This window comes from Phyllobates terribilis, unplaced genomic scaffold (assembly GCF_046119375.1).
Source record: "Phyllobates terribilis strain yellow unplaced genomic scaffold, ASM4611937v1 Scaffold_5__5_contigs__length_657084704, whole genome shotgun sequence".
Classification (NCBI taxonomy): Eukaryota; Metazoa; Chordata; class Amphibia; order Anura; family Dendrobatidae; genus Phyllobates; species Phyllobates terribilis.
This window is the reverse complement of record NW_027362765.1, coordinates 256,692,206-256,719,567: the sequence shown is the minus strand read 5'-3', so window position 1 is coordinate 256,719,567 and position 27,362 is coordinate 256,692,206. Positions and strand designations below refer to the sequence as shown.

Genomic DNA, 27,362 nt, shown 5'->3' with positions numbered 1-27,362 from the left:
ACCCGCCACCACGGGGTGCGGGGGTGGTACGCCCTGGATGTGCATAAAGTGTCCAGGAGTGATGCCCCCTTGCACTTGGCAGTGGAGAATCGGCCAGCCTCCGTCGGGAGGAATGAACCTTTTCCCCGGTGGGGAGATATGGATTAAGCGGCCCCGGCGGCTGTAACCTTTTTGCAGTTAACTTGTTATAGTTTGATATGTTTCTTTTCCTTTTTTCTCCCGGTGTTGAGAGACATTTGTCCCTGCGGACTGGCAGTAGACAGACTCTTCTATTGTAAATAGTTTGCATCTATTTAGGTGCACCCTATTGGTTTTATACAAAACCGCTCTACTACTACCTCAGACCTCAGAAACAAAACATGTCTGGAGTGGCTCTCTTGGAGGTCCAACTCGGGATCTTCATGCCCTGCAGCCACCCCAGGGCCCACGTTGAGGGTTTGGGACCGGTCCCTCTTGCTTCTGAACTGACTCCTTCCTACTGCACTTTAATCAGTCTGTCTATATGCATAATGTCTCTGTGATGTTTTTATACTTTTGTATACTTTTGTACTATTTAAAGTTTGTAACGTTTAAGAAAAAGTGCCTCCCACAATGGGAAGATTGTTGTATTGTTATGCAAAAATGTAAAAAGTCAGTACCATGTTTTGCTCTCTTTGCAGCCCGCGGACGTGCTGTGTTTCACCAGGGGGGATTGTGGCGCCCCTGAGGGTTCGGTCGCCACAGGGGTACTGCATCTCTTTAATGAGGTGTGGTATCTCTCCTTCGAGGTAAGGATGGTGCAGCTGTCAGGACCCCACCTCTGCATTCAACACTACATCTCTCCCACCTTAGGGGGGCTAATATGTGCCAGGGTGCTGCCCCAGCCGGGATAAGAGGAGATGGGGGAACCAAAGTTAGGGGGAACCTAGTAGTGGGTGACGGTGGAGGACGCACATTTAGGTTACACTTAAGAATTAATATTTAATAAACAGCCATTTTGGGCTTATGGTCTTTGATTGTGATCTTCATCACTGAACGTAGCTTTCTGTGTGAACCTGCAGTTGATGGGGACACGGTCCTCGTGCTCTGGCCTTGAGGCAAGGAGCGGGCAAGAGTTAACAGTTGTCTCTAGCCGGTCAAGGTCCCTACCCAAGAAGGCCTGGAGGGGAGTAGAGGAGACAAGCTCCACAGGCAAAAGGATCCCAGGGGGATGCAGACGGAGCGGTCTACGCCACCTGTCCTCACTATTCTGGCCTAGTCAGAGGGAGTCCTGCTGCAAAAGGGGTACCGGCCCCCGATATCTGACTCTGTCACTTCAAGTCTTAGTCAGAGAAGCCCGGAGGCTCAGTGGATCCCACCGGGTAACGGACGGAGCAGAGTCGCCACCCGTACCCTTGTTCTGTGCATAGTCCAGAGGGAGGGCCGGCCTTAGTACACGTACCACCTACGGACAGGAGAGGACCTAGTGGGAAGGTCTAGGAACACTCTGGTGCGGAGACCTGACCAAAACAGCTGAACTACTCGGAGGTAGTTGGACCCCCGGTCCTGGTGGCCACAGCGCGCCGTGAGGAGCAGGGAGAAGCCTTGCAGCTGTGCATTCTACCGTGAGTAAAGCTTGGAAGACTACCCCTATGGCCTCCGGCTTCGTATTGCAATGCGGCACCGTACGACACCGCACCACATCTCCCACTACAACCCCCTTTCTCCTGTTTCCTCTGCCCTGAGGCCCTGCTCCGCCTGTGGGGAGTAGTACCATCTGCTGCTGCCACTACATCCCGCCTCAGAGGACTGAACGCAGCGCTGGTGGAGGATCACTAGAACCCACAGGTGGCATAGTCAATATAACCACTCGATTAACACCAAAACCTGAAAGCCCATTACATCTTTTAATGTGACGGCCCTGGGCACAGAACGGGTCCGGGCCACGGCTACAACCCACCAAACATCTGACCCGGCTCCGAGTAACCCCACATCTCTCAGGGTTGGGCTGCGAGCGTCACACACCAGCCCCAATGTCTCCTGTGGTAAGTGCACCAGCCCCAATGTCTCCTGTGATATGTGTAACAGCCCCAATGTCTCCTGTGATATAAGCACCATCCCCAATGTCTCCTGTGATACGTGCACCAGCCCCAATGTCTCCTGTGATATGTGTACCAGTCCCAATGTCTCCTGTGATATGTGTACCAGCCCCAATGTCTCCTGTGATACGTGTACCAGCCCCAATGTGTCCTGTGATACGTGCACCAGCCCCAAAGTCTCCTGTGATACGTGCACCAGCCCCAATGTTTCCTGCGATACGTGCACCAGCCCCAATGTCTCCTGTGATACGTGCACCAGCCCCAATGTCTCCTGTGATACGTGCACCAGCCCCAATGTCTCCTGTGATATGTGCACCAGCCCCAATGTCTCCTGTGATACGTGCACCAGCCCCAATGTCTCCTGTGATACGTGCACCAGCCCCAATGTCTCCTGTGATACGTGCACCAGCCCCAATGTCTCCTGTGATGTATGCACCAACCCCAGTGTCTCCTATGCTAAATACTCCACCCCAGTGTCTCCTGTTCTATATACTCCTGCACCAGTGTCTCCTAAGATGTACACTGTGTTCCAAATTATTATGCAAATAATATTTTCTCAGATTTTCCCAAATTACCTATAGGAATTGCAGTCATTGTAATTTTCCAGTCAAATAACTATTAGAGTACAATTGAAAGGTTTTTGTACAAACTGCCTATGATAACAGTATATTTTTAAAAAAATAAAAAACTCAAACTGCACTCAAAATGCATGTTCCAAATTATTATGCACAGCAGAGTTTTCAACCTTTTCATTTTAATAAAGAACAAAAAAATGGTCATTTTTGAAATGATAAGCATTAGCAGGTTATTAAAAACTGAAATCAAACAGTTTTCAACTCAAAACTTTATTCTAGGTGATGTAACATTTGCACATAGGACCCCTTGTTCGAAAGAAGCTTCTGAACTCTCTCATTCATTGAATTTGTCAGGTTTTGGATGGTTTCTGCTTCAATTGTTTTGCATGAGGACAGAATACCCTCCCAGAGCTGTTGCTTAGATGTGAACTGCCTCCTACCATCATAGACACTCCTTTTGATGATGCTCCAGAGGTTCTCAATGGGGTTGAGGTCAGGGGAGCATGGGGGCCACACCATAAGTTTGTCCCCTTTTATGCCCACAGCAGCCAGAGATGCAGATGTGTTATGTGCAGTATGAGATGGGGCATTATCATGCATGAAATGATCTCGATGGTCCAGATGGATGGAGTGGAGGATGGCTGGTTGATGGACACCCCATGCACACACGGCTACGGCGCCAACAAGGAGGAGGTGGAGTAATGTTTTGGGCTGGAATCATGGGGAGAGAGATTGTCGGCCCTTTTAGGATCCCTGAAGGGGTAAAGATGAACTCCATAATGTATGTTGAGTTTCTCAAACAGCACTTCCTGCCATGGTTCAAGAAGAAGAACCGTGCATTCCGCAGCAAGATCATTTTCATGCATGATAATGCCCCGTCTCATGCTGCACATAACACATCTGCATCTCTGGCTGCTATGGGCATAAAAGGGGACAAACTTATGGTGTGGCCCCCATGCTCCCCTGACCTCAACCCCATTGAGAACCTCTGGAGCATCATCAAAAGGAGTGTTTATGATGGCGGGAGGCAGTTCACATCTAAGCAACAGCTCTGGGAGGGTATTCTGTCCTCATGCAAAACAATTGAAGCAGAAACCATCCAAAACCTGACAAATTCAATGAATGAGAGAGTTCAGAAGCTCCTTTCGAACAAGGGGTCCTATGTGCAAATGTAACATCACCTAGAATAAAGTTTTGAGTTGAAAACTGTTTGATTTCAGTTTGTAATAACCTGCTAATGCTTATCATTTCAAAAATGACCATTTTTTTGTTCTTTATTAAAATGAAAAGGTTGAAAACTCTGCTGTGCATAATAATTCGGAACGTGCATTTTGAGTGCAGTTTGAGTGTTTTATTTGTTTAAAAATATACTGTTATCATAGGCAGTTTGTACAAAAACCTTTCAATTGTACTATAATAGTTATTTGACTGGAAAATTACAATGACTGCAATTCATATAGGTAATTTGGGAAAATCTGAGAAAATATTATTTGCATAATAATTTGGAACACAGTGTCTCCTGTGATGTATATGCACCAGCCCTATGTAATACATATGTTCCAGTCCCACGTGAGCAGTGATATATTTCCCGCTATGGGGAGAACTGCAGTGTAATATATATCTGTGTTCGGAAAACTTACTGCTGCGATCTATTTAAAAAACGTATCATAAAGTGTCGGCTGCACTCCAGACCGATGCAAATCTGGAAAAGCAGTTCCTGAGCAGCAACATCATCACTACCACGTAAACATCACAGCCGCACCAAAGAGAAGCAGCTCCAGCGCTCACATTAGAGGCAGGTTACTTATTTAACTAAATATACCAGGATCATTTTCAAGTTGATAATTTAGTACGGCTCCCGAATTATCAATCAACATTGATACCCATTACAACCACAACCAATGGTAAGGTAAACACTTCCTCAGGGGTGAATTATGCTATAAATCTCCAAATGGCCCTTGGCAGAAAAAGGTTCCACACCCTGATCTAGCACAAGCTGTTTTAGTGGTCTCTAGCAGGATGGGAAGTAATGATGTCCCATTCTTTGGTCACCTGACCTCTAAGACCTCAGGTGACTGGGACAAAAAATCAGATGTGCTTCTGCTGATGCCCTGTAACAGGCCTCAGTAGTCAAGTGGCCAAAGAATAGACGTTAATGCTCTATGTCTAGCCGGAGATCACCAGAGTGACTTGTGCTAGAGCCAAGGAATCAGTATACAGTGCTTTCTGGACAGTACCCACAACACAGTGCCTCCTGAAAGCACCCATAAGGTCTCGCTCACATGAGCGTATAACACGGCCGAGTGTTATCCAATGTTTTATCGGATCGCAGTTGGACCAATGTTATAATATGGGTCAGTGCTGAGTATCACTTTTTTTCTTATGCCAATTCGAAAAACTCGGCTGGTTCGACGCCAGAAAAAAGGTGTTGTGTGCACATACCCTTAGTTCAGGGATGTGAAAATCAAAGACAGAGAGGGCCACAATGAAATCTTGGACAAAGTCACGTACCAACCAGTATACAGTATAATGGGCCCCACATAGTCCTCCATACAGAATGATGGGCCCCATATAGTCCTCCATACAGTATAATGCCCCCCTCATAGTCCTCCATACAGTATTATAGGCCCCACATAGTCCTCCATACAGAATAATGGGCCCACATAGTCCTCCGTTCAGAATAATGGGCCCCACATAGTCCTCCATACAGTATAATGGCCCCCACATAGTCCTCAATACAGTATTATGGCCCCACATAGTCCTCCACACAGAATAATGGGCCCACATAGTCCTCCGTTCAGAATAATGGGCCCACACAGTCCTCCATACAGAATAATGGGCCCCACATAGTCCTCCATACAGTATAATGGCCCCCACATAGTCCTCAATACAGTATTATGGCTCCATATAGTCCTTCATACAGAATAATGGGCCCCATATAGTCCTCCATACATAATAATGGGTCCCACATAGTCCTCTATACAGAATAATGGGCCCCACGTAGTCCTCCATACAGAATAATAACCCCACATAGGGGTGGTGGTTCTGGTGTCGCAGGCCAAATAAAACCACCCTGCAGGCCAGATTTGGCCCACGGGCCAGAGTTTGACATGTATGCTTTAGTTAGTCCCCGAGAAATCTGCCTACATTTTATCATTCTCTATTACTATGATCCGGCATTACTTGCTATGTTACTTTTTGTATCTTCTTTGCAGTTGAGGAGTAACGTTAAGCTCTGAGTCAAAGGTGCACATTAGCTAAATAGTAGTGCGAGAGCAGGGGAAAGAGTATGAAACCAAGGCCTCAGGACATGACTCCATCACAGCTTCTACATGTTAGACAGTAATTGAGATGATATCTGTAAGAACTTTGCCTATATTTGCTAACTATAAAAAAATCCATTCACTTCAGATAATTAAGTCAGCAAAAATGATTGCAGCTCTAAAACCAGAGGAAAGGCAAAAATTATTTCACCTAGAAAATGAGTCAGGGATGATAGACACTATGAAACTTCAATATTGTGAGCGGGGAAAGTCCTGGGGATTTTTATGTTCATGTGGAAAGATATAGAATAAATTAAGAATAATCATCTGTATGCAGTCCAGAACACCATATCAATCAAGTCACTGGAAACTTTAAAGAAGGATTGAAACTACTCGAAAAATATAAAAATATTTTAACCCGGGTGGAAAGTAAAAGGGTCAGAAGCACTGTTTAAAGGAAATTTGTCACCAGTTTTTACTTTCCTTATCTGAGAGCAGCATGATATAGGGGCAGAGGCCCTGATTCCTTTTCTTTCTTTTAAACATCTTTTTATTGAAGTTTTGTAAAGGAGTAACGGTTTGAATACATATAATGCAATTTGATAAACAATTTGACAAGATATGTTACATAGAATATAGAAAGAAACAAACAGTGTTTCGGTAATTTCAAAAATGGTTACAAAAGGGATTGAAATGAGACAGAAGAGTGCTAGGGATAACATTTAAGGTAACTGTAATGCAGCGGCTTGCTTGGCATTACGGTAATGGTCCAGGATGTGTTTTGCCTGACCATGTACCTTCCCCCTCAGGTGACTGGTCACATGACTGTGACATAGTGCAGGTCCTGTATGCACAGAATGTCTGATCACATGACTGTGACATCAGCACAGGTCCTGTGGGTGTGTACTACAGGATATAAACCCTGGTAGTCTTGACACAGGAGTATAAGGCGTGAGGCCTGTTCCCGTGTGGGACACTGTTATAGAGTGAGGCCTAGTGAGGCCTGGTGATGCCTGGCGTAGCCTGAGAGGTCGAGGCTGGATCTTGTGTAGATGCCAGTGGCCTTGGAGGGAAAACCGGCTTGGAAGGCAAGAGTCCTGGAAGGCGAAGGCTGGATGTTGTAGGTGAGAAAACATACCAGTAGTCTTGGACGGGACGACGGCTACAGACCCCCATCTGGGAAGCTGCAAAGCCACAGTGGTGGCAAACCAAATGGACTGAAGCAGCTGTAACCCGTCAAAGGTAAAGACACTGCTTATTGTGGACACTTATGTTAGTACCTTGCTGAAGGCTGTACCTGGAGCCAAGTGGGCGTAGCTGCCACTGGAAAGGCTCATGGACATTATGTGTGTGATATGTGGTTTATGATAAAATAATAAACTGCTGCATTGTGCAATACCGGAAGGACATGGCATGTGTGCTTTAATTAACCCGGTGCAGCGAGTGTCCCCCAGTATGATGACTAGAGCTGCCTTACATGTGGTTCGAGAATGCGGGCAATTGCAGCCCGGTTGCTAGGGGCAACCGCAGCCCGGTTGCTAGGGGCAACGGCAGCCTTGTGGCTAGAGGTAACGGCATTGAACGACGAGTGTGGATGCAAGCATCTTGCTGTGGCTCGGCGGGGTCACGAAGATTAAAGCATCTGGCTGCAACTCGGTGGGGTTGCGAAGATTGTCGTCGCACTCAAACCCGGTTTTGCTGTGGCTCGGCGGGGTCACGAAGATTAAAGCATCTTGCGGTAACTCGGCAGGGGTTACGAAAATTGTCCTCGCATTCAAACCTGGTTTGCTGTGGCTCGGCGGGGCCACGAAAATTTTTCCGGGGAAAGCAATGGAGTGTCCTGAAGAAATGCAGGAGCAGATAAAGATGGCTGTGAAGGGAGCAGCAAATGAGTCTGAAGCTATTGAGCGATTAAAGTGCCTGTTAAAACCGCAGCAGGAATTTGAGAAACGTCTACTGGACATGGTGCTGGAACTGCAGGAGCTGTGGGCACCGTATAGAATGGCAGCAGTGAACCATTCTGTGAACTCTCCGGGGGCGCCATTGTTGTCCCAGAGTGCCCGGGGAGGTGGTAAGAGCTGTTGTGAACTGAGTCCTAAGACTATTGTTGATTTTTCTTGTAAAAATTCCCCTACCGGTGTGGTTGTTAAAAAGGGGGCGGAGTCTAAAAAAGGGGCGGTTGTTCAAAACAGCGTGGAGTATAGAAAATCAAAAAAATTTACTGGTGGTGGGTTGGTACCGCCTAAAAATGACAATGTGACCATTGATAATGGAGTAGCTCCAGTAGAAGGGGGTGACGTCAAGGTGGGAGGTGACTTGTTGGTCCACGACACCATAGGGAGTGACGCAGACCCCACAACTGACGGTGACACTACAAAAGTAGAAAGAGAGGTCAGTCAGGAGGGGCTAGACGAGGGGAGAGAGTCCCCCTCTCGTCGTTGACGGCGCAAGGGCCACAAAAAGGTTGCTCCTGTAGTCTTTGCTGCAAGTGAAAATAAAGAAAATGTAGTACTGTGTGCCTTTGTTTCAAGTGTGAATCCTCCTTTAGAAGCAGAAGAGGAGGTGACGTTGCCAATAGCAACCTCCGGTACAGTACTGAGTCAGAAGGATCTGACAGCCCAGAAAGAGGAGACGGCCAGTCATGACCAAGAGCTGGAGCCTATCAGGCAGCAGTATCAGAGTGACGTGCAGCAACTAAGGAAAAACCTGGAGAACGTGTCCTCAGACCAGCTGAACCTGGAGTCTGAACAGCAGAAAATATACCAGGTTGTGAGGAACTGGCAGCAAGACCTGGAGGGAAGCGACGAGGAGGTTAACCAATGGAAGGAAGCGTTCTACGAAATAGAGGAGGACCGCCGCAAAATCAAGGAGGAGGTTTTTCAATTAGAGATTGACAAAACGGAGTGTGAAGATGAGTTGTGCAAGGTGAAAGGTCGCTTCTCTCCGGTACAGTTAGAGCTGTCTGCCCTCAAGGAGGCGCTGCAGGATGAAGTTTCTGGGCGGGAACAAAACCTAGAACAACTGCGCGAACAGTTCAACCGGGAGCTGTGTGACTCCAAGAAGGAATATGGTGAACTCATGAGGGAGCTGCAGCAATTCCAGGACCAAGTAAAGCCTCTAATGCAGGAGAATGAGCGGCTGGTGGACTCTCTGTACCAGCGAGACCGGGAGCTATCCGCCCTGAAAGAGGCAATAAAAGATGAAGTGTCTGGTCACGATCGTGAGGCAGAAAAGAGGCATGAAAGGTTCAATAGGGAACTGCAACAAATCAAGAGAGACTATGAGGATCTCCTCAGGGTTAAAGAAAAACTAGAGGATGATAAGGCGGATGCAGAGCACATGCGCCAAGTGTTTGAGACCACTCTGCAGGACACTCGTGATGAAAATGGTGATCTCCGCAGAAAGACCCTAGGTCTGGAAGCTCAGGTGAAGGAGCCGCAGACGTTCTGTGATAATCTCCAGAGGGCAGAGACGTGCCTTAAGGAAAGAATCAGCAAGATGGAAGCTGAGCGGAAAAAGATGGAGTCTATCGGAGAAGCCACAGACCAGGGCCAGGAGTTGGCCACTGGAGATGGGAGGTATGAAACAGATACCTCCTTGAATAATACGAGCTCGGGTGATTCGGTGGATGTAGGAGCCGAGATCAAGGAGCTCAAGGAGTCGCTACAAGCCCATTTGAAGCAAGAGAAGCTTGAGAGACTGGCTGTTCAGAGCCGAGTGGGCGCATTGGAGACAGAGAGGTCTGAGAGAACTATACTGTTAAAGGAGCAGCTGAAGCAGGAAGAGCTTCAGAGATGGGCTGCTGAGAGGCGAGTAGCTGAGCTAGAGGAAGAAGTTTTCAAACTCAAAAGTCGCCTGGTAAAGTATCACTCAGTGAACGAGGACTCCTTGGAGAAGGAAAAGGAAAAAAAAGTTACACTCACTCCCTTATACCATGAGAAGGTGGACCTGAGGAGAGCTAAGAGTGTGTCAACAGAAGATAAAAATGAGATGGAAGTGGTCAAGACGAAAATTCTTGAAGTTGTAGCTGTGAGTCAGCTCAGGGGAAGCATACAGGGTGAAGAAGCTGAAAGTCAGTTGTCCCTGAAACCTGAGCTGGTTGATCGTCTGGAAACCACTGGTGAGACAGAAACCTCTCGGTACAAGTGCCTCATAGATGTACCTGAGGATTTGAGAGAAGAATGCACCAGTGAGTCCATGCATGAAGAGTTTAAGAAGGCCGTGGGAGCCTGTAAGGTGTACTCGACCTCAGAAGCTAAACAGCTGGTGGTCCTGTCCACGACCGAAGTCACAGTGAAGAGGGTGGCGATCCTAAGTGACATGCACTGGTGATGTATTCGCACGAAGCGGTTTCTCCGGTTGAAGACGGAACAAGCCGTTAGACAACTGGAGCTTATGAGAAAAGCTCACAGTCTGCAGGAAGAGGTCATCCGGGTGCCTCATGTTCTGGTGAGAAAGCTCATTGGGAGGAATGGCCGAGCCATGCAGATGATGGTAAAGAAGTCTGGTGTGGTGAAAGTAAGCAGTCCACGTGATCGTCAGGACTGGATACCAGATGAAGACAGCATGGTGTCATTCTCCGCTGTAGGAACGGAAGAAAGCCTGGAATATATGCGCATGCTGATAGAGTACCGAGTGACCTACCTGCGAGAGGTAGAACAGTTGAATCTCGCCAGACTACAAATGGAAAGGCAGCATCGCCTGAGCAGCAGAAAGTGGCAGCCGTCTAGAAATTGTGAGACCAGACAGAGAAAGGGCCCCCTAAGTAACAGAACAGCTACAGCTGAAGTTAGGGACCTTTCAAGATGTCCTGAGAGTAGTGGGCGTGGGTTTAGAGGTAGTGAGACCTCCAGTAACTCAGGTTTGAGTGGCCCATACAAACGACCCAATAGAGGATGGGACAGTACGGAGTCAAACCGGACCTTAGATACCAGGGCATGTGAGTCACACTGCTGTATTAACCGCTGGGAGCGGGGGAGGTCTGACAAGACTAAGACTGACCGCTGGGAGCGGGGAAGGTCTGACAAAGTTACGACCCGGAAATGTGACTTGACAAAGTCAGTGACAATGACAGATGGTAGGTCCCTAAGGAATGGGCTAATGTCGTTGACTAATGTTCCAGGCGCTGAACAGCGCAATTGTCAAGTACATGGTCTCGGTGTGAACTGTGGGTTATGAGGTAATTGTGTATACCAGGGTTCCCCAACTCCAGTCCTCAAGGCCCACCAACAGGACATGTTTTCAGGATTTCCTTAGTATTGCACAGGTGATAATTACATCACCTGCACATCACCTGTGCAATACTAAGGAAATCCTGAAAACATGACCTGTTGGTGGGCCTTGAGGACTGGAGTTGGGGAACCCTAGTGTATACTATGTGTTCAACCCCACAAGTTTGAACAGAGGGGGGGGGGGATATGTAATGCAGCGGCTTGCTTGGCATTACGGTAATGGTCCAGGATGTGTTTTGCCTGACCATGTACCTTCCCCCTCAGGTGACTGGTCACATGACTGTGACATAGTGCAGGTCCTGTATGCACAGAATGTCTGATCACATGACTGTGACATCAGCACAGGTCCTGTGGGTGTGTACTACAGGATATAAACCCTGGTAGTCTTGACACAGGAGTATAAGGCGTGAGGCCTGTTCCCGTGTGGGACACTGTTATAGAGTGAGGCCTAGTGAGGCCTGGTGATGCCTGGCGTAGCCTGAAAGGTCGAGGCTGGATCTTGTGTAGATGCCAGTGGCCTTGGAGGGAAAACCGGCTTGGAAGGCAAGAGTCCTGGAAGGCGAAGGCTGGATGTTGTAGGTGAGAAAACATACCAGTAGCCTTGGACGGGACGACGGCTACAGACCCCCATCTGGGAAGCCGCAAAGCCACAGTGGTGGCAAACCAAATGGACTGAAGCAGCTGTAACCCGTCAAAGGTAAAGGCACTGCTTATTGTGGACATTTATGTTAGTACCTTGCTGAAGGCTGTACCTGGAGCCAAGTGGGCGTAGCTGCCACTGGAAAGGCTCATGGACATTATATGTGTGATATGCGGTTTATGATAAAATAATAAACTGCTGCATTGTGCAATACCGGAAGGACATGGCATGTGTGCTTTAATTAACCCGGTGCAGCGAGTGTCCCCCAGTATGATGACTAGCGCTGCCTTACAGTAACCAAATTCAATCATTAGTCATATTTAGAATCATTTAATAAAGTAACAGTTTTCTTGTAGAATAAATCTATTACCGTGACATAAAAAGGTAAGAGAAAACAAGATTTAAGGGAGGTAGAGTAGAAGTAGGAAAGGGGAGGAAAATGGATAACAGGAAGTATGGGGATTGGAGGGGGAAGGAATAGGGTTAGTGGTCAGAGTTGTCTAGGGTTAATGTTGTGGCGTCAGAAAGGTATTTGCACCATGGACGCCATGGACTAACTAGTTCTTCCAGTCTGTATATTTGCTCCACTTTAGTTTTCCAAAGAAAAATAGATGGAATTTTATCAGATTTCCACATGGTGGGCACTAAGATCTTGGCTGAGGCAAGGAGCTGTCTAAGAAGTGTTTGTTTTGCTTTAGGAGTATTGCCTGGAAACAGAGAAAGCAAACAAACTTCTGGTGAGACCGGGAGTTGTATTTTTTTTTGTTTACAATATGAATTATTTCCGCCCAAAAAGGTTTAATATTTTGACAGTTCCACCACATATGTAACATAGTGCCCACCTCAGAGGAACATCTCCAACAGTTAGGATTAAGTTCTCTGTTAAATTTGTGGAGTTTTGATGGAGTCATATACCACCTGGAAGAGAACTTTATAACTATTTGAGGCCCTGATTCCAGCGATGTATCACTTACTAGGCTACTTGCTGTTATTTTGATAAAATCCCTGTTTTATCTGCTGCAGATCTAGAGAGCTAGCCATTCACTAAATGCTGAGCTTTGTATAACCCCGCCCACACCACTGATAGACGGCGGTGTACACAGTGCATAGGCAGAAAGTTGCCAAACAGTGGTGGGGGGACGGGATAATACAGAACTCATGAATATGGAGGACTACATGGGAACAGGTTTACTAGTCCTCTAGTGATAATCTCTGGCTGCTAAAACTGTGATTTTATCAAAACTACAGCAAGCAGCTTTGTAAGTGACACACCACTGGAATCAGGGACTCTGTTTCTACATTATGCTTCTCTCAGATTATGTGGTAAAAACCTGGTGACAAATTCCCTTTAAGGAGAAGATCATATAAGTTCTTTGCTTTTGTGGTCCATATGCATACAAGCCATATAACATGAAATATCTCTATGCAATGTTGTCTCTAATAATAGTATATTATTTAAATCAGATTTAATATGCTCATCCGTCGAGGCAAATTTTCATTTTTGCATTTTTATTTTTAACTCCTCTTCTTTTAAAAGCCACGTTTCTTATTTTATCATCAACATACCTATATGAGGGTTTGAGTTTTGTGGGATGAGTTGCAATTTTGAATAACACCATTCACTTTACCACATAATGTACTGGAAGATGGGGAAAATATTCTAAGTGGGATGAAGTTGCGAAAAAATGCAATTCAGCCATTGTTTTTTGGGTTTGTTTTTTATGGTGCCCACTCAGTGTGCAATAAAAATGACCTGCCGACATGATTCTTCAGGTGACTATGATTACGGTGACACCAAACTTTAGTGGTTGCAAAAAAATTCTGAAACTTCTAAAAAAAAATTAGGTTTGTCTCGCCATTTTTTGAGACCTATAATGTTTATTTATACGTTGATGGAATTGTGTGAGGGCTTGCTTTATGGCAGGCTGATGGTTTTAGTAATATTATTTTGGGGTGCATACATTTTGATAGCTTTTAATTGCATTTCTATGGAGAGGTGCTACAACCCAAAACAGTAATTCTGGAATTTTTTTGTAATAATTTACGGCATTAACCGTATTGACTAAATAATTTTGTATCTTGATGGATTGGATATTTGCAGATGTGGCAATTTTTACATTTCTTTATTTTTGACTGGGAGAAAAGTGGATGTTTCAAAAATTTTTTATTTTTTTTTTATTCTTTTTCAAATGTTTTATTCTTACTTTTTTTCTGCCCTGTAAAAAGTTTGAATTTGTGATTGTTTGGATGCTTGCTTTAACTACTGCAACACTCCAGTATTGGATGAACACATAGATTGGCTGCGTTGCTGGAGTAAATCAATTCTTCAGAAATGTTGATGAGAAAAAAAAAATAGTTACCAACGCGTTTCAATGCCATACCGGCGTCTTTATCAAGTCAAAAAAAACAAATGTCATTAGTTTTTTTCACTTGATAAAAGATGCCGGTACAGCATTGAAACTTGTGAATAAAAATCTACATGTTCATCCATGTGGATTCAATATCTCCTGGAGGATTTATCCACCAGCCACGGGGCAGCAGCAGCTGTTTTTCTTCATGCCTACGTAGGAGTTGTGCCTGTCATAACTCCACCAACTCCTCCAGGTGAGCGTAACCAGCACTTTTGATCTCCTAAGAAGCCCAACCATAGGCTAGATTAAAAAACTCACAGGCTGGGCTTCAAGGAAAATCAAAGTTTGCAGCCTTGGGGACCTTCAGGAAGCCTCCAGGATCCATAGGAATCCACAGTGGGGCTGGGGAGGGGGCACTGGGCACCTAAATTGGCGAGCCAACCTGAATGGAGTGGGGTCCAGTCACTAATGTTAGAGGGGAATGCTGGCTGTGTAACTCCGATGCCCACTTACTACCCCAACACCAAACATGCGCCATACATACATACATGATAGATGTTGGAAAGGGTTAAAAATATTTTACAAACTTTTTTCCATTTTGGAATTGGATTTCATATAAACGTTTTCATATAAAAAAATATAAAATCTAGCAGTTTTCACACTGGTCACTAGAGCACACACAATAAGCTGACATTTCTGCTCTCTGGAGCTCACTTGTAAATGTGTAGCCTGGGAGAGGGTCAGCCAAAGGTGGGTGATTTAATGACAGCTCTACTGACTTGCTAGAGGCTTAGATAAAGCAGACAGCAGCACTATACACAATTACTCTGAGGCTGCACGGCAACTTTGTCCACAGCACAGGTACTACATCACAGTGTAATACAGGTAATCCACAGGACATCGCGGTCGCAACAAGCAATTTGTAAAAAATCGGAAAGGGTCAGATATTTTGTGACCTGCTTGCCGTGGTATTCTAGGTGTTGTAATGTGCCCCCCATTCACTGGTATTGCATAGTAATGCAGCAGCTAAACATATAAATTATGTATTTATTCTCCCCTGTCACTCCCTGGTTTATGGGATTATGGACTACACTCCATCTATTCCTATAGACTGTAATAATCTATGGTATTTCTCTGTAAATCAGTTACTTCTAAAACAAAACAGCTGTCACAAATAACCCCCACACAAAGTGCAATGTTTAGGTACACATTCACACTTGGGACAATTAACAGACAAAAACAAAATGAGCAAATACCCTGCTGTAAATGAATAAATAATAATAGTACAATTAGTTTAGGTAAATAACGTAGGGTACTTAGTTTACTTTATTCTGAGGTGCCAGCAGGCCTCAATATAGATGCTGCAGAGCAGGACTCAGACCTGACTGTTTTACACCTACCTGTGTAGCTACATAGACAAGATGCACAGCCCAAAAAGGGGAAGCCATGCCCGTGTATGTACAAAGTACAAAAAACAAAAGGAAAACCAAAGAAATGAGCTGGAACATATGTTGGTATAAGTGAAGTGTAGGTGCATGCTCACACCGTGGCCATTTAACAGACAAATAGGATAAAAACAAATTGAGCAAATACCATGCAGTAAGTAACTAAATAGTAATAGTACATGTGAATAACGTAGGGTTACTTAGTTGATACTATTTTGATCAGAAAAGCGTAAAGGCTTGTCTCTATAATCATGAAGGAATTGTCTGCATTTAATATGACCATTCATACGGAGATTTTAGAAAAATACAATAGGTATAACATTAAATAATTATAATAAAGATGTTATTTCTCTCCTACAGACTTTAATGTAATAGGAAAACTAAAATCCCTTTAAGCACTGATTGAATCTGTGCTGGCACCGCTTGTCCATGAACACAAGCATTGTGGACATGGTGTGTACATTAATGTCAATGAAACCCATCCAAGCAGTTTTTCTGCACGGACAAGTGGTCTGACATAGATGTCCCATGTGCTTTTATACAAACTCCTACTAGGTAATCTTTAATTGTGTTTAATAAAATAACTATGTCCCAGAAGGGTAGTAGATGGAAATGATTCCTTCAGGTGAGGAGGATCTATATGTATTAAACTGCCAAAGATTCTCACACTTACGGAGGTTGTGCCATCATAAAAATACTTTTAACCAAGCAGAAAATTTCAAAAATAAATAGTTTTGTCATTTACATTTATTAAAAATTATGCTTCACTCAATAAATACCAAGCTTTTATCTTTCATTCGTTATTTTATTCCCTCCTTGTAGTGGGCGATCAGCTGGTCGAGTCTGCGCAGTTCCTGTCATCATAAGAGGCCCCCCTAACTCCCCACCCCCAGTGTGCACAACATATTCTCCCTCACAAGTCTGACAGCGCAGGCTCCCTGCTGTAAGCCCACAGTGTGTCTGTGATTCATCCCAACCCCCCCACGCTTACACAGCTGACCTTCAGGTGAGATCATTCTGCTTCACAGAGCTGTGAGCGCAGGAAGCGTGTCTCTCCTATCGTGCTCACAGCTCTGCGGAGGAGAAGATCTCACTCAGAGGTGGGTAGGGAAGACTCACGCTTTTGTGCTTCCATAGCAATCTGCACCCTGCACTGTCAGACTTGTGAGGGAGAATACGTTGTGCACACTGGGGGTGGGGAGTTGGGGGGTCTCTTACGATGACAGGAACTGCGCAAACTTTGCCAGCTAATCACCGACTATGAGGACGGAGTGGAATAATGCCAGGTGGTGCTAGGGAGCATACTTCAGAAGAGAAGAGTTTGGCATTTATTGAATGAAGCATCATTTTTAATAAATGTAAATTACAAAACCATTTATTTCCACATTTTCTGTTTGGTTAAAAGTATTCTTTATGGTGGCACAACCTCTTTAAATACTGTAGTATCAGTTCAGCTCCTCTGACATGATGCTTTTAGTAAATGCTTGTATTCCCCAAAAGGAACAAGTCTGGACCTTTACTTAGAGTGATTGCAGACTTTGCTCTGAAACCTAGAAAACCTCTTTATGTGGCTGTAGACTTCTAAATTGTGAAAGCGTGCGGTGCACACACTGTCATGATTCCCCGGTATTGCCGATACAAGCGATCGATCACAAGACAACATATATACGATTTACATACATGCACTCACGTCCTGACTAGTCTCATCCAGTTTCTCTCAATAGAAGTGAATTGAGAGAAGCTGAACACATCTAGTTGGCACATAATCACATTTGTACGGTCATGTGACCAATCACTCGCATAGCACGCTAACATGATTCAGAAATCTGCAGTCACATAGCTTTCGAATCTGAACAATCCCTTTAAACCTTTGTGTTTTGCCATTCTTCTGTTATTCCTCCTGGAAACATATAAACAAATTGATAAATGTGTGTCACTATTCCTCTTTACAATTGCATCTGTCCCTTCACAGTCTGACACTGTTTCTATGAATACACACCACTGTATATAGATTTTCCTTATATTTTTCTTGTATAACTGGATCCACTAGGGAGAGATGAGACTCTGGAGGAGTAAGGTCGAAACTTTCTCCCGAGGAAACCAACTCCTTGTCCTCTTTGGAAATCGTTGATGTCTTTAATATTTTTTTGTCATCCTTGCCCTTCAATTTTCTACTGCTTGGACGTCCCTATTTGAGGAAAAAATAGAGAATTTACGATATTTAATTTCTGCTTTGATTATCATTTGTTTTGCATCTGCTTCTTTTACAATGTAACACAATCCAGTTTTAAAGGCTTTAAACATTGGAAAGTAGACTAGATATCTGTAGTAGAGGCCCCATCACACTCCCTCCATGATAACACTCATTTTGTCTCAATAGATTTTTGTGGATATCCCCTAATGATCTATCTCTTACTGGTGCTTCGGTTCCCTATAGTCTACAATCCTCACTGCATTTGATATTAATCATCCAAACACTGACTTTTAATATTGATTATGTGTATTGGCAATAGCCAATCTGTATTGGCAGAGTGGGAGTGTAAAGCATAACTAGAGTATAAAGTATGGGGGAGGGACAAAACAGCAGGTGGTCCGAAACGAATATTGTTTTTCATCCTAAATTTCTATGTATTTATTTTAATAATATAATAATTTTTCTAACATGGTTTAATTGAAAAGTCTCTACATGTCTTGATGACAATTCATTTGAGAACCCCAAGTGCATGCTGGGATACTCACATGGAACATCATCAGGGAGAAGAGGCTGCGGTCACTGCCAAGGGCTCTGTCCCCATCCGGAAACAAAGCGTCATCAGTGACATCTGTTTCAGTAGCTGGGCTTGTCCCTGCTATATTGAGCATGCGTTGGTTGTCAATTCCAACGTATGCTCAGTACTAACTCACTGCTCACTGTGCAATATTCTTTTCAGTGCACAATGACAGTGCGCTCCCTTGCCGGCTTTGACAAGAAGTGACAAGCCGACAAGAGAGCGCACTGTTTGTGAGCATTGGATGGCGCATCCTGAAATGGACGTCACTGATGACGCTTCGTTTCAGGATAGTGACAGAGGCAGTAACTCAAACAGGACGTTATCAAGAGGCACAGGCTGCGGTCACTGCCACAGCCTCTGCCCCCTGATGACATCCTGTTTGACTATCCCAGCATGCACTGGGGATTCTCAAACAAAGCATCATCAAAATGGTAACAAAATAAAGCAGTTAAATTAGAGAGAGAAAAGTATGAACTTTTTAATTAAACCATATTAGAAAACTATTATATTATTAAAATAAATGTACATTTAGCATGAAAATCAGTATGAGTTTTGTACCACCCTTTTAAAAGGGACTCTGATGGCCCAAACTGCCAGTTTAAACTAAGACCAAAGACTTGTAGGGAAAACAGTCCCTAAAAAATTTCACCTTTAGTTATCTAATTGCTGCCTCCGTTCTGCAGAAACTGGAGTTTAAATCAAGTGTGTACCCTTTGCGTGGTCAAGAGGCTCCTTACACCATTGCAATCACTGGTTTTGTATGACCCCACCTCTTTCACTGGTGATTGACAGCACTTGCTTGTGCTCCAAACATCAGTGCTGTCAATCACCAGTGAAGGAGGTGGGGTCATACAAAACCAGTGGTTGGAATGGTGCAAGGAGCCTCTTGGCCACACCAAAGGTGCACTGAGCACTTTAAATAGCATTCAGTTTCAGCAGACCAGAGACAGCAATTAGGACACTAATGGTGTGTTCACAAATTTTTTTCTAGCGTTTTTGGAGCAGAAACCTGATGAATGAGCACTTTAAAATCATTGTGCTTGGCAGCATGTTGTCCCGTGTGAACAGGACTTTTTCTGCTGAGAGCAATGACAGCCTGTGTGCACAGAACAATTTTCTATTAATGATCGTTCTGTGCATGGTTGGCCTGCCTAAAAAGGCTATTGATTGCCGATTGGGAAATATGTAGCCGATTTGCGGTTGTTTTCAGCCGCAGATCATGCACAGTACATAAGCCATCACCCATGGCTCATAAACTGCAAATAAGATGACTTTTGTAAATACATCCTTAAAGATCACAGTTCCTTGAGTGTTTGATGTCCAGAAGGACACAATTTCTACTTACAAAAACACTCACTCAATGGTTGCAATCTTAAAGGGGTGTGATTGACTTTATCTGAATAGGAAGTAGCCAGAGCTAATTTTGACCTTGTTATGTTTTGAAAATCTTGAATGATAAAGTCTAAATGTTAGATGGTAAATAACCCTCCGCATAGAATGCCATCAAGATCTCTATTTTAATCGTCTCTGTAATTTCAAGTGCTATCTACAAGCATATAATTGACTGATGTAGGGACTTCTTCTTAAATTAAAATTGCATGCTGTCAAAAAGTTTATACTCTGTAATTAAAGAAACGAAGAATGATGTAAAGATGATGTCAGGAAAGGGATTGACATTTGTATTATGCCCGGCAATTTTTGGCAGTGAAGAACATGCGGCTACATTTTCCTGACTTATTTATTCATAAGGCGCCTGACAAACTGACTTGATGCATTTTACACAGCCGCACTTTTCAGATCTACCTCGAAAAAAGGGTTTTCTGAGCTCCTATTTTTATATTCCTTTTCTAATTCATGAAGAAAAAGAGAGCTTTTTAACTACATGTTTTTAAACTAAAATATCCCCCTGTACACCCTGCGGTAAGTAGTCTCAGTTAAGATGTTGAAAATTTTGACTTTTACAGCCTCTGTGTTCCGCTGTTTCTCTTTTTTTTATTGCAAACCACATCAAAGTTTAGCTGAGCTTTGATGTGGTCGTAAATCACCTGAGAGATGCTCAGAAAAAGACAGATAAAGACAGATAGTCGTGCTGCGCTTTACTCACCATCCCCGGGTGTTTTGTATTGGGTGTGGCGTTTACGTCACGTCAACAGCGCAGCAGCCAAACAGTGAACTTAGCAGCTCTGAGCGGGGCTATCAGTCTATACGACCAGAGCCGCTGAGCTCACTGATTGGCTGTCACGCTGTTGACGTGACATCAACGCTGCAGCCAATACCAGACATTGGGAGCAGCGACAGAACTAGGCACTGGACCTGGAGATGGTGAGTAAAGCGCAGGTTGTAATTTTATAACAAACCGCTCCCAGGGATCAAGATTTGAAATTGGACAACCCTTTAACTCAATCAGAAGCTAGCCATGTGATAGGGAAGCAAAGGGCATGTCAAAGCCAAAAGGTGCAAAAATATTTAATGAAAATGAAACCCAATTGTAAAAATGGGTTTAAAGAGAACGTGTCATCAGGATTTTATGCCCAAACTAATGGCATGTACAGTATATAAAGGCACTTTAATGCTGAGTAATCCCTCACCTTTCTTGCAAAAAGCCATTTTGCTGTTATACAGAAATCCAAAATTGAACTTGTATGGTAATGAGTTGCGGGTGCAGAGGGTGGGCGCTGCACTTACAGCTCTGCTGCTTCTCTTCACATCCACTGCCTGCCTTCTGTCTCCGACTGACAGGTCACTGAAACATGAGTCATCTGTCAGAGACAGAAGGCAGGCAGCTGGTAGGGAATGTGGAGAGAAGCAGCAGAGCTGTAAGTGCAAGGCCGGCCCACTGCACCCTCAACTCATTACCATACAATTTCATGTATGGATTTCTCTAGAAGAGTAAAATGTATTTCTACAAGAAAGATAAGGGTTTACTCAGCATTAAAGCACCTTTACATACTGTACATGCCAGAAATTTGGGTATAAAATCCGGATGACCGGTTCTCTCTAAGATCAAAATACATGCAATTAATAAAGAAAAAAGTCCCAAAGGGTCCATATCCTTTCACCTTGTACCAACAACCCCCATACAAGTAAAACGCAAGTCGGTATCGGGTAGTTTGAAGCGGGCTCAAGGAGTGAGCCTGACCCATACCCAGCAGTTAATTGCTGTGACACACAGCCAGCCAGAACATGACTAACAGTGGAGGGTGGAGCAGAGCTCCACCTGTGACTGGTAACCTGTTAAATGCTGTTGTCAAACTCTGACAGCAGCATTAAAGGGACTATGTCACCACATTTGACCTATAGATCTAAACTATTAATTAATATGGGCATACAGGTTATAAACTGCTGAGGAGAGTGATGCCTGTATGTCTCATATCAGATGTATTGTTGTGGATAAATCATCTTTTATCACTTTATGTAAATGATCTCTTCCAGGCTCTGGGGAGGACGCTGCCTAGAAGATGACTCCAGAGCTTATTATACATGAAGGGGGAGTTACCAGTGTGAGACATATAACTAACACAGAAATGGAGAAATTAAATTGGTCTTCCTGTAAACACTTTTTTTTGCAGCTCTCTGAGCTCTGCAGTATTGTAACAATATTGCAGCCCTATCAGCCTGTGAGCTGGAAGCTGAGAGGAACCTGCAGATGTGTCAGGTATAATCACACACAGCTCTGCAGCGAGATCAGGAGAGCAGAGAGCGGACATTACACATCACACTGGTAACTCCCCCTTCATGTATAATAAGCTCTGGAGGAAAAAACAAAAAACGGTTATTGTACATGTCGGGAAGGGATTAAGAGCAGAGTGATTTATTTTCTTTTATTTATATTTTTATTTTAGGGGGATACGTTATATATACTTAATATTCTTTTTTGGGAAAATATAAGATAGCTTTTAATTTATTAAAAAAGAAGTAGGTTCTTAGAACATAATTCCAGAAAATGTGGCTGGGAATCAAAAGTAAATCAGTACCTAGTTATCTCTGCCAGCCTATAGACAATGAATGGAGGTGCACATGGTCGACTGCCCCTCTATTCAGATAGGGCTCTCATGCCATAATGAGGACATTGCTCTGGGTCTACTAATCAGAAGAAGCGCTGGGGGTGCAGGCAGATAGGAGGGGGTTTGCAAGGCTCTGGTTCGGCAGCCATGGACTAATAACACGGCCACTGGAACAGAGTTCTGCCAATCTTTTTGCTTAACTCATGCTTTTAAACTATGTTCACATCATGTCTTAGGTGTCTATTTCATATATACGATATTTTTCGGACTATAACACGCAGCTTACCATAAGACGATCCCCAGATTTACACAGCAGAAAATAGGAAAAATATTTTTTCCTATTAATTAAAACTTCCCTGGCGGTCTAAACTAGAGGGGTCATTATTACAAATTTTAATGTACTAGGGTAGAATAGAGAGGTAAAAAAAATCTATTGTTAGGCTGAGTTCACACGATGCGTTTTTAATGCGTTTCCGCGGCGTTTTTGCAGCTGCGTAAACGCCGCGGAAATGCATTAAAAACGCATGGTAGAAGGGAAGCAATGTTCCCCAATTGAAATCCGCATGTGCTGTGCCCATGATGCGGATTTTTCCGCAGCGTAAACGCTGCGCTCAAAAATCCGCAGCATGTCCATTAATTTTGCGGAAACGCGGCGTTTTCGCCGCCATTGACTTGCATTAGAACGCGCCAATTCCGCAAGACTGCATCTGTACTTGCGTAATTGGCGCGTTCTAATGTGCGGATGGTACCCGAGTGTGGAGGAGAGGAGAGTCTCATCCACACCCAGGTGTGAGCAGGACAGCGCGGGCCATCAGAGGGTAAAGTATACATTTATTTTTACCACTCTCTTGGGTCACACTATATAAATCCATGCCGGTTGCATGGATTTATATAGTGTGACCTAGTTGTCAAGCACTTTCCAAGTGATGCTAATCGCCTGGAAAGCGCTTGTCAATTCACATGCGGAAACGCATGTGGAAACGCATGTGGAAACGCATGTATTCCGCAGGAAAAACGCATGCACAATCTGCATGCGTTTTTTCTGCCAGGGAGATGCAGAAATGATGCAGAAATTTTCTGCTTCATTTCTGCATCGTGTGCACATACCCTTAGTGTCTCTCTGCCTTGTCTATTATATACACACAGTTCTGCAATAAATGCAGATACACACAGCTGCTATATATGCACATATAAATACACACACAGCTGCTACATGCACATAGACACACACAGCTCTGCTACATGTGCATATATAGACACACACAGCTCAGCTACATGTGCATATATAGACACACACAGCTCTGCTACATGTGCATATATAGACACACACAGCTCAGCTACATGTGCATATATAGACACACACAGCTCAGCTACATGTGCATATATAGACACACACAGCTCTGCTACATGTGCATATATAGACACACACAGCTCTGCTACATGTCCATATATAGACACACACAGCTCTGCTACATGTGCATATATAGACACACACAGCTCTGCTACATGTGCATATATAGACACACACAGCTCTGCTACATGTGCATATATAGACACACACAGCTCTGCTACATGTCCATATATAGACACACACAGCTCTGCTACATGTGCATATATAGACACACACAGCTCTGCTACATGTCCATATATAGACACACACAGCTCAGCTACATGTGCATATATAGACACACACAGCTCAGCTACATGTGCATATATAGACACACACAGCTCTGCTACATGTGCATATATAGACACACACAGCTCTGCTACATGTGCATATATAGACACACACAGCTCTGCTACATGTGCATATATAGACACACACAGCTCTGCTACATGTGCATATATAGACACACACAGCTCTGCTACATGTGCATATATAGACACACACAGCTCTGCTACATGTGCATATATAGACACACACAGCTCTGCTACATGTGCATATATAGACACACACAGCTCTGCTACATGTGCATATATAGACACACACAGCTCTGCTACATGTGCATATATAGACACACACAGCTCTGCTACATGTGCATATATAGACACACACAGCTCTGCTACATATGCATATATAGACACACACAGCTCTGCTACATATGCATATATAGACACACACAGCTCTGCTACATGTCCATATATAGACACACACAGCTCTGCTACATATGCATATAGACACAAAGCTCTACTACATGTGCATATATAGACACACACAACTGTGCTACATATGCATATATAGACACACAGCTTTGCTACATATGAACATATAGACATACACAGCTCTGCTACATGCACATAGATATACAAAGCTCTGCTATATACATAATACATGCACAGCTCTGCTACATGCACATATAGACATACACAGCTCTGTTACATGTACATATAGACATACACAGCTGTTACATGTACATATAGACATGCACTCACTCACACAATATACATTACCACATCCTGCAGTTCCTGATTGGGACGGAGGCTGCAGCAGCAGAGCATTTACAGGACCTTCCACTTGATTAACTCAAGCACCTTTAAAGTCATGTGATCAGTCACATGACTTGAAAAGTCCTGGAATTACTGGTGCAGAAGGTCCTGTAGCTGCTCAGCTCCTGCAGCCTCCGTTCAGTCTCGGCAGCTTCTTCTGCTCTGCACCGATAACATAGATCAGTGACAGACAGGAAAAGAGACAGCAGCTCTCTCTGTGATCGGGAAGGATGCAGTGTCAGCGTTCTCTTCCATCACAGGAAGCTGTCTTTAGACTATAAGGGTATGTGCACACGATTAGTGTTCACTGCGGATTGGACGCAGCACAAGTGCGCTGCATGCAATCCGCATCAGCCAGATGTTACAGCATAGTGGATGGGATTTATACAAATCCCATGCCCACTATGCGTCTGCGGCACACCCGCGGAAACTGACACGCAGTGCGTCTTTCCAGACCGCAGCATGTCAATTTCTCCTGTGGGTCCGCTTGCGGGCTTTCCCCATAGACCTAACCTCTATGGGGAAAGTCAGCATGTGAGAAAAAAAAAAAAAGAGGCCAGCGCTCATTTGCATAATGAACGGAAGCCAGAGGCGACTTCTCCGCAGCCGGCTCCGAATAGTCTGCACATACCCTAAGACGCACACATTTTTTACCAAGAGTTTTTCTTGTTAAAAAATGGATTTTATAGTCTGAAAAATACGGTACATCAAGACATATAAGTGCAATGGATGCCTGCAACGGATGCACCTAAGGGCAAGTGCAGACGACCGTGTATTCTCTCATCCAAGATAACCGGGACGATAATGCAAATCACACTCTGATCAGAGTATCAGCATAGTGCGATCATAGTGTGATCCAATTCTTACGGATGAGGAGAAGATGGAGAAAAAAATTCTCCATCTTCTCTATTATGCCAATCTGTAGAAATCGGACTGCACTGAGATGTCATCCGAGTACGGCCCAATGGTTTCCGCAGACTCAGTGACTTGCATGGGTGAGTGTGATCCAAATATCGGTTCAAACTCAGGCACACAGTGATTTTTTTCCTTGAACCAGCTCAGTCACAGGAATAAATCTGACGTGTGCAGCCCTAGACTAATTGGTCAGAGTGAGATACATTGTTTTGTTGGATCACCCTCGGACCGAAAATACGCTCGTCCTCACCTGCTCTGTAGCTCACAAATCGTCTTAGGCCGCCTCCTTCACATGTCCTTGTTTGCAGTACGTGTGGCATCTGTTTTTTTCACAGAAGCACATGTACCCATTATAATCTATGGTGCTGAACACGTCTGTTTTTTTCCCAACAGCACGAATTACAAGGCCAATGCAAGTCCACAGTTCCGTGAAAATCAAGTACAGCAACAGATGGCATCCATGTGCCATCCGTTTGCTGTGCGTGTTTAACATAGCAAAGCACAGGAGAAGCTTTGTAATTTATTGCTTTCTTTAACCATATCGGAAAAACACTGATGACATCGCTATCTGCTTTTTAAGCACGTGTTGTATACAGAGTGAAGGAGGCCTTATACTCAGTATAGAGACATTCTCTGGGGCTACAGGAAACCAGGCATTGTAGAAAAGTGATAGATATTTTGCTATCTGCCAGAAGATGGAAATAGTTGTATAACTAGTACAGAACTAAACACTTTTACTATCTAAGCATGTCCTAAAAGACAAATATATACCTTCTGTACTAAGTGTAGCTACAATATACCTCCAATTTGTCCTTTACAGACTTCCCAGGCTTTTTCTCATCTTTTTCTTTTCCACCAAGCGTCCTTTTATCTTCTTTCACGCCTCCTCCTTTTTTATCTTCTTTGCCTCCTTTCACATGCTTTAAATCCAACACTAGAATCAAGGTGTTAACAATTTTCAGGTTTCTAAAATTATCATGTCTAATCATATCTAGCAACAAGCCTATGCATTTTTCACACTTTTTAGTTATTTTGAACAAACAAAGCATGATGCAGAAGTCACTTTACAAAAGAGATTAAATGACCAACACCTTCTATTGCACTAATGTGGTCATCTCAAAATGACAAAAATGACAACCCCTGTAAATATACCGTATGTCCATATATAATACATATATATATATATATATGAAAAAAATAGTAGAAACAGCACTCCATAAATAGATGATTTATTAGCTCAGCAAGAGCTGTGGCAACGTTTCGGCTGAATACAGCCTTTTTCAAGCCCTATATATAGGGAATAAAAATATATATGGTACATTGATACACACACAAACAAAAGGTAAAGTAAAAAAATATATACATATATATTTTTTTTTCCTTTTTGTATTATTGGGCAGTTTAGACCCCCACCGTTCCAATGCGGCTTTTCTGTTAGCACCCTGGAATCTCTTTCCTTCCTTATAACAATCATGTGGTGTCTACCTACAGTTAGGTCCACATGATCACATGTTTACTTCACAGCAAAACCTTCCAAATGCAAGCACCACACCTCAAATCAACTCCAGGCCTTTTATCTGCTTAACTGAGAATGACATAATGAAGGGATTGCCCACACCTGTC

At 43.8% G+C, this 27,362-nt stretch overlaps 1 protein-coding gene across 1 annotated transcript in view; it reads right to left on the bottom strand.

The window, feature by feature from the left end:
- MYCBPAP (MYCBP associated protein) overlaps positions 1 to 27,362 on the bottom strand; it is a 103,781-nt gene that overhangs the window by 3,413 nt on the left and 73,006 nt on the right. The window contains exons 17-18 of the mRNA XM_073681212.1: positions 26,540 to 26,673; positions 17,562 to 17,750 (exon numbers count right to left, since the gene is read on the bottom strand). Coding sequence (XP_073537313.1) covers positions 17,562 to 17,750; positions 26,540 to 26,673 — 323 coding nt within the window. The remainder of the gene's footprint in view (positions 1 to 17,561; positions 17,751 to 26,539; positions 26,674 to 27,362) is intronic.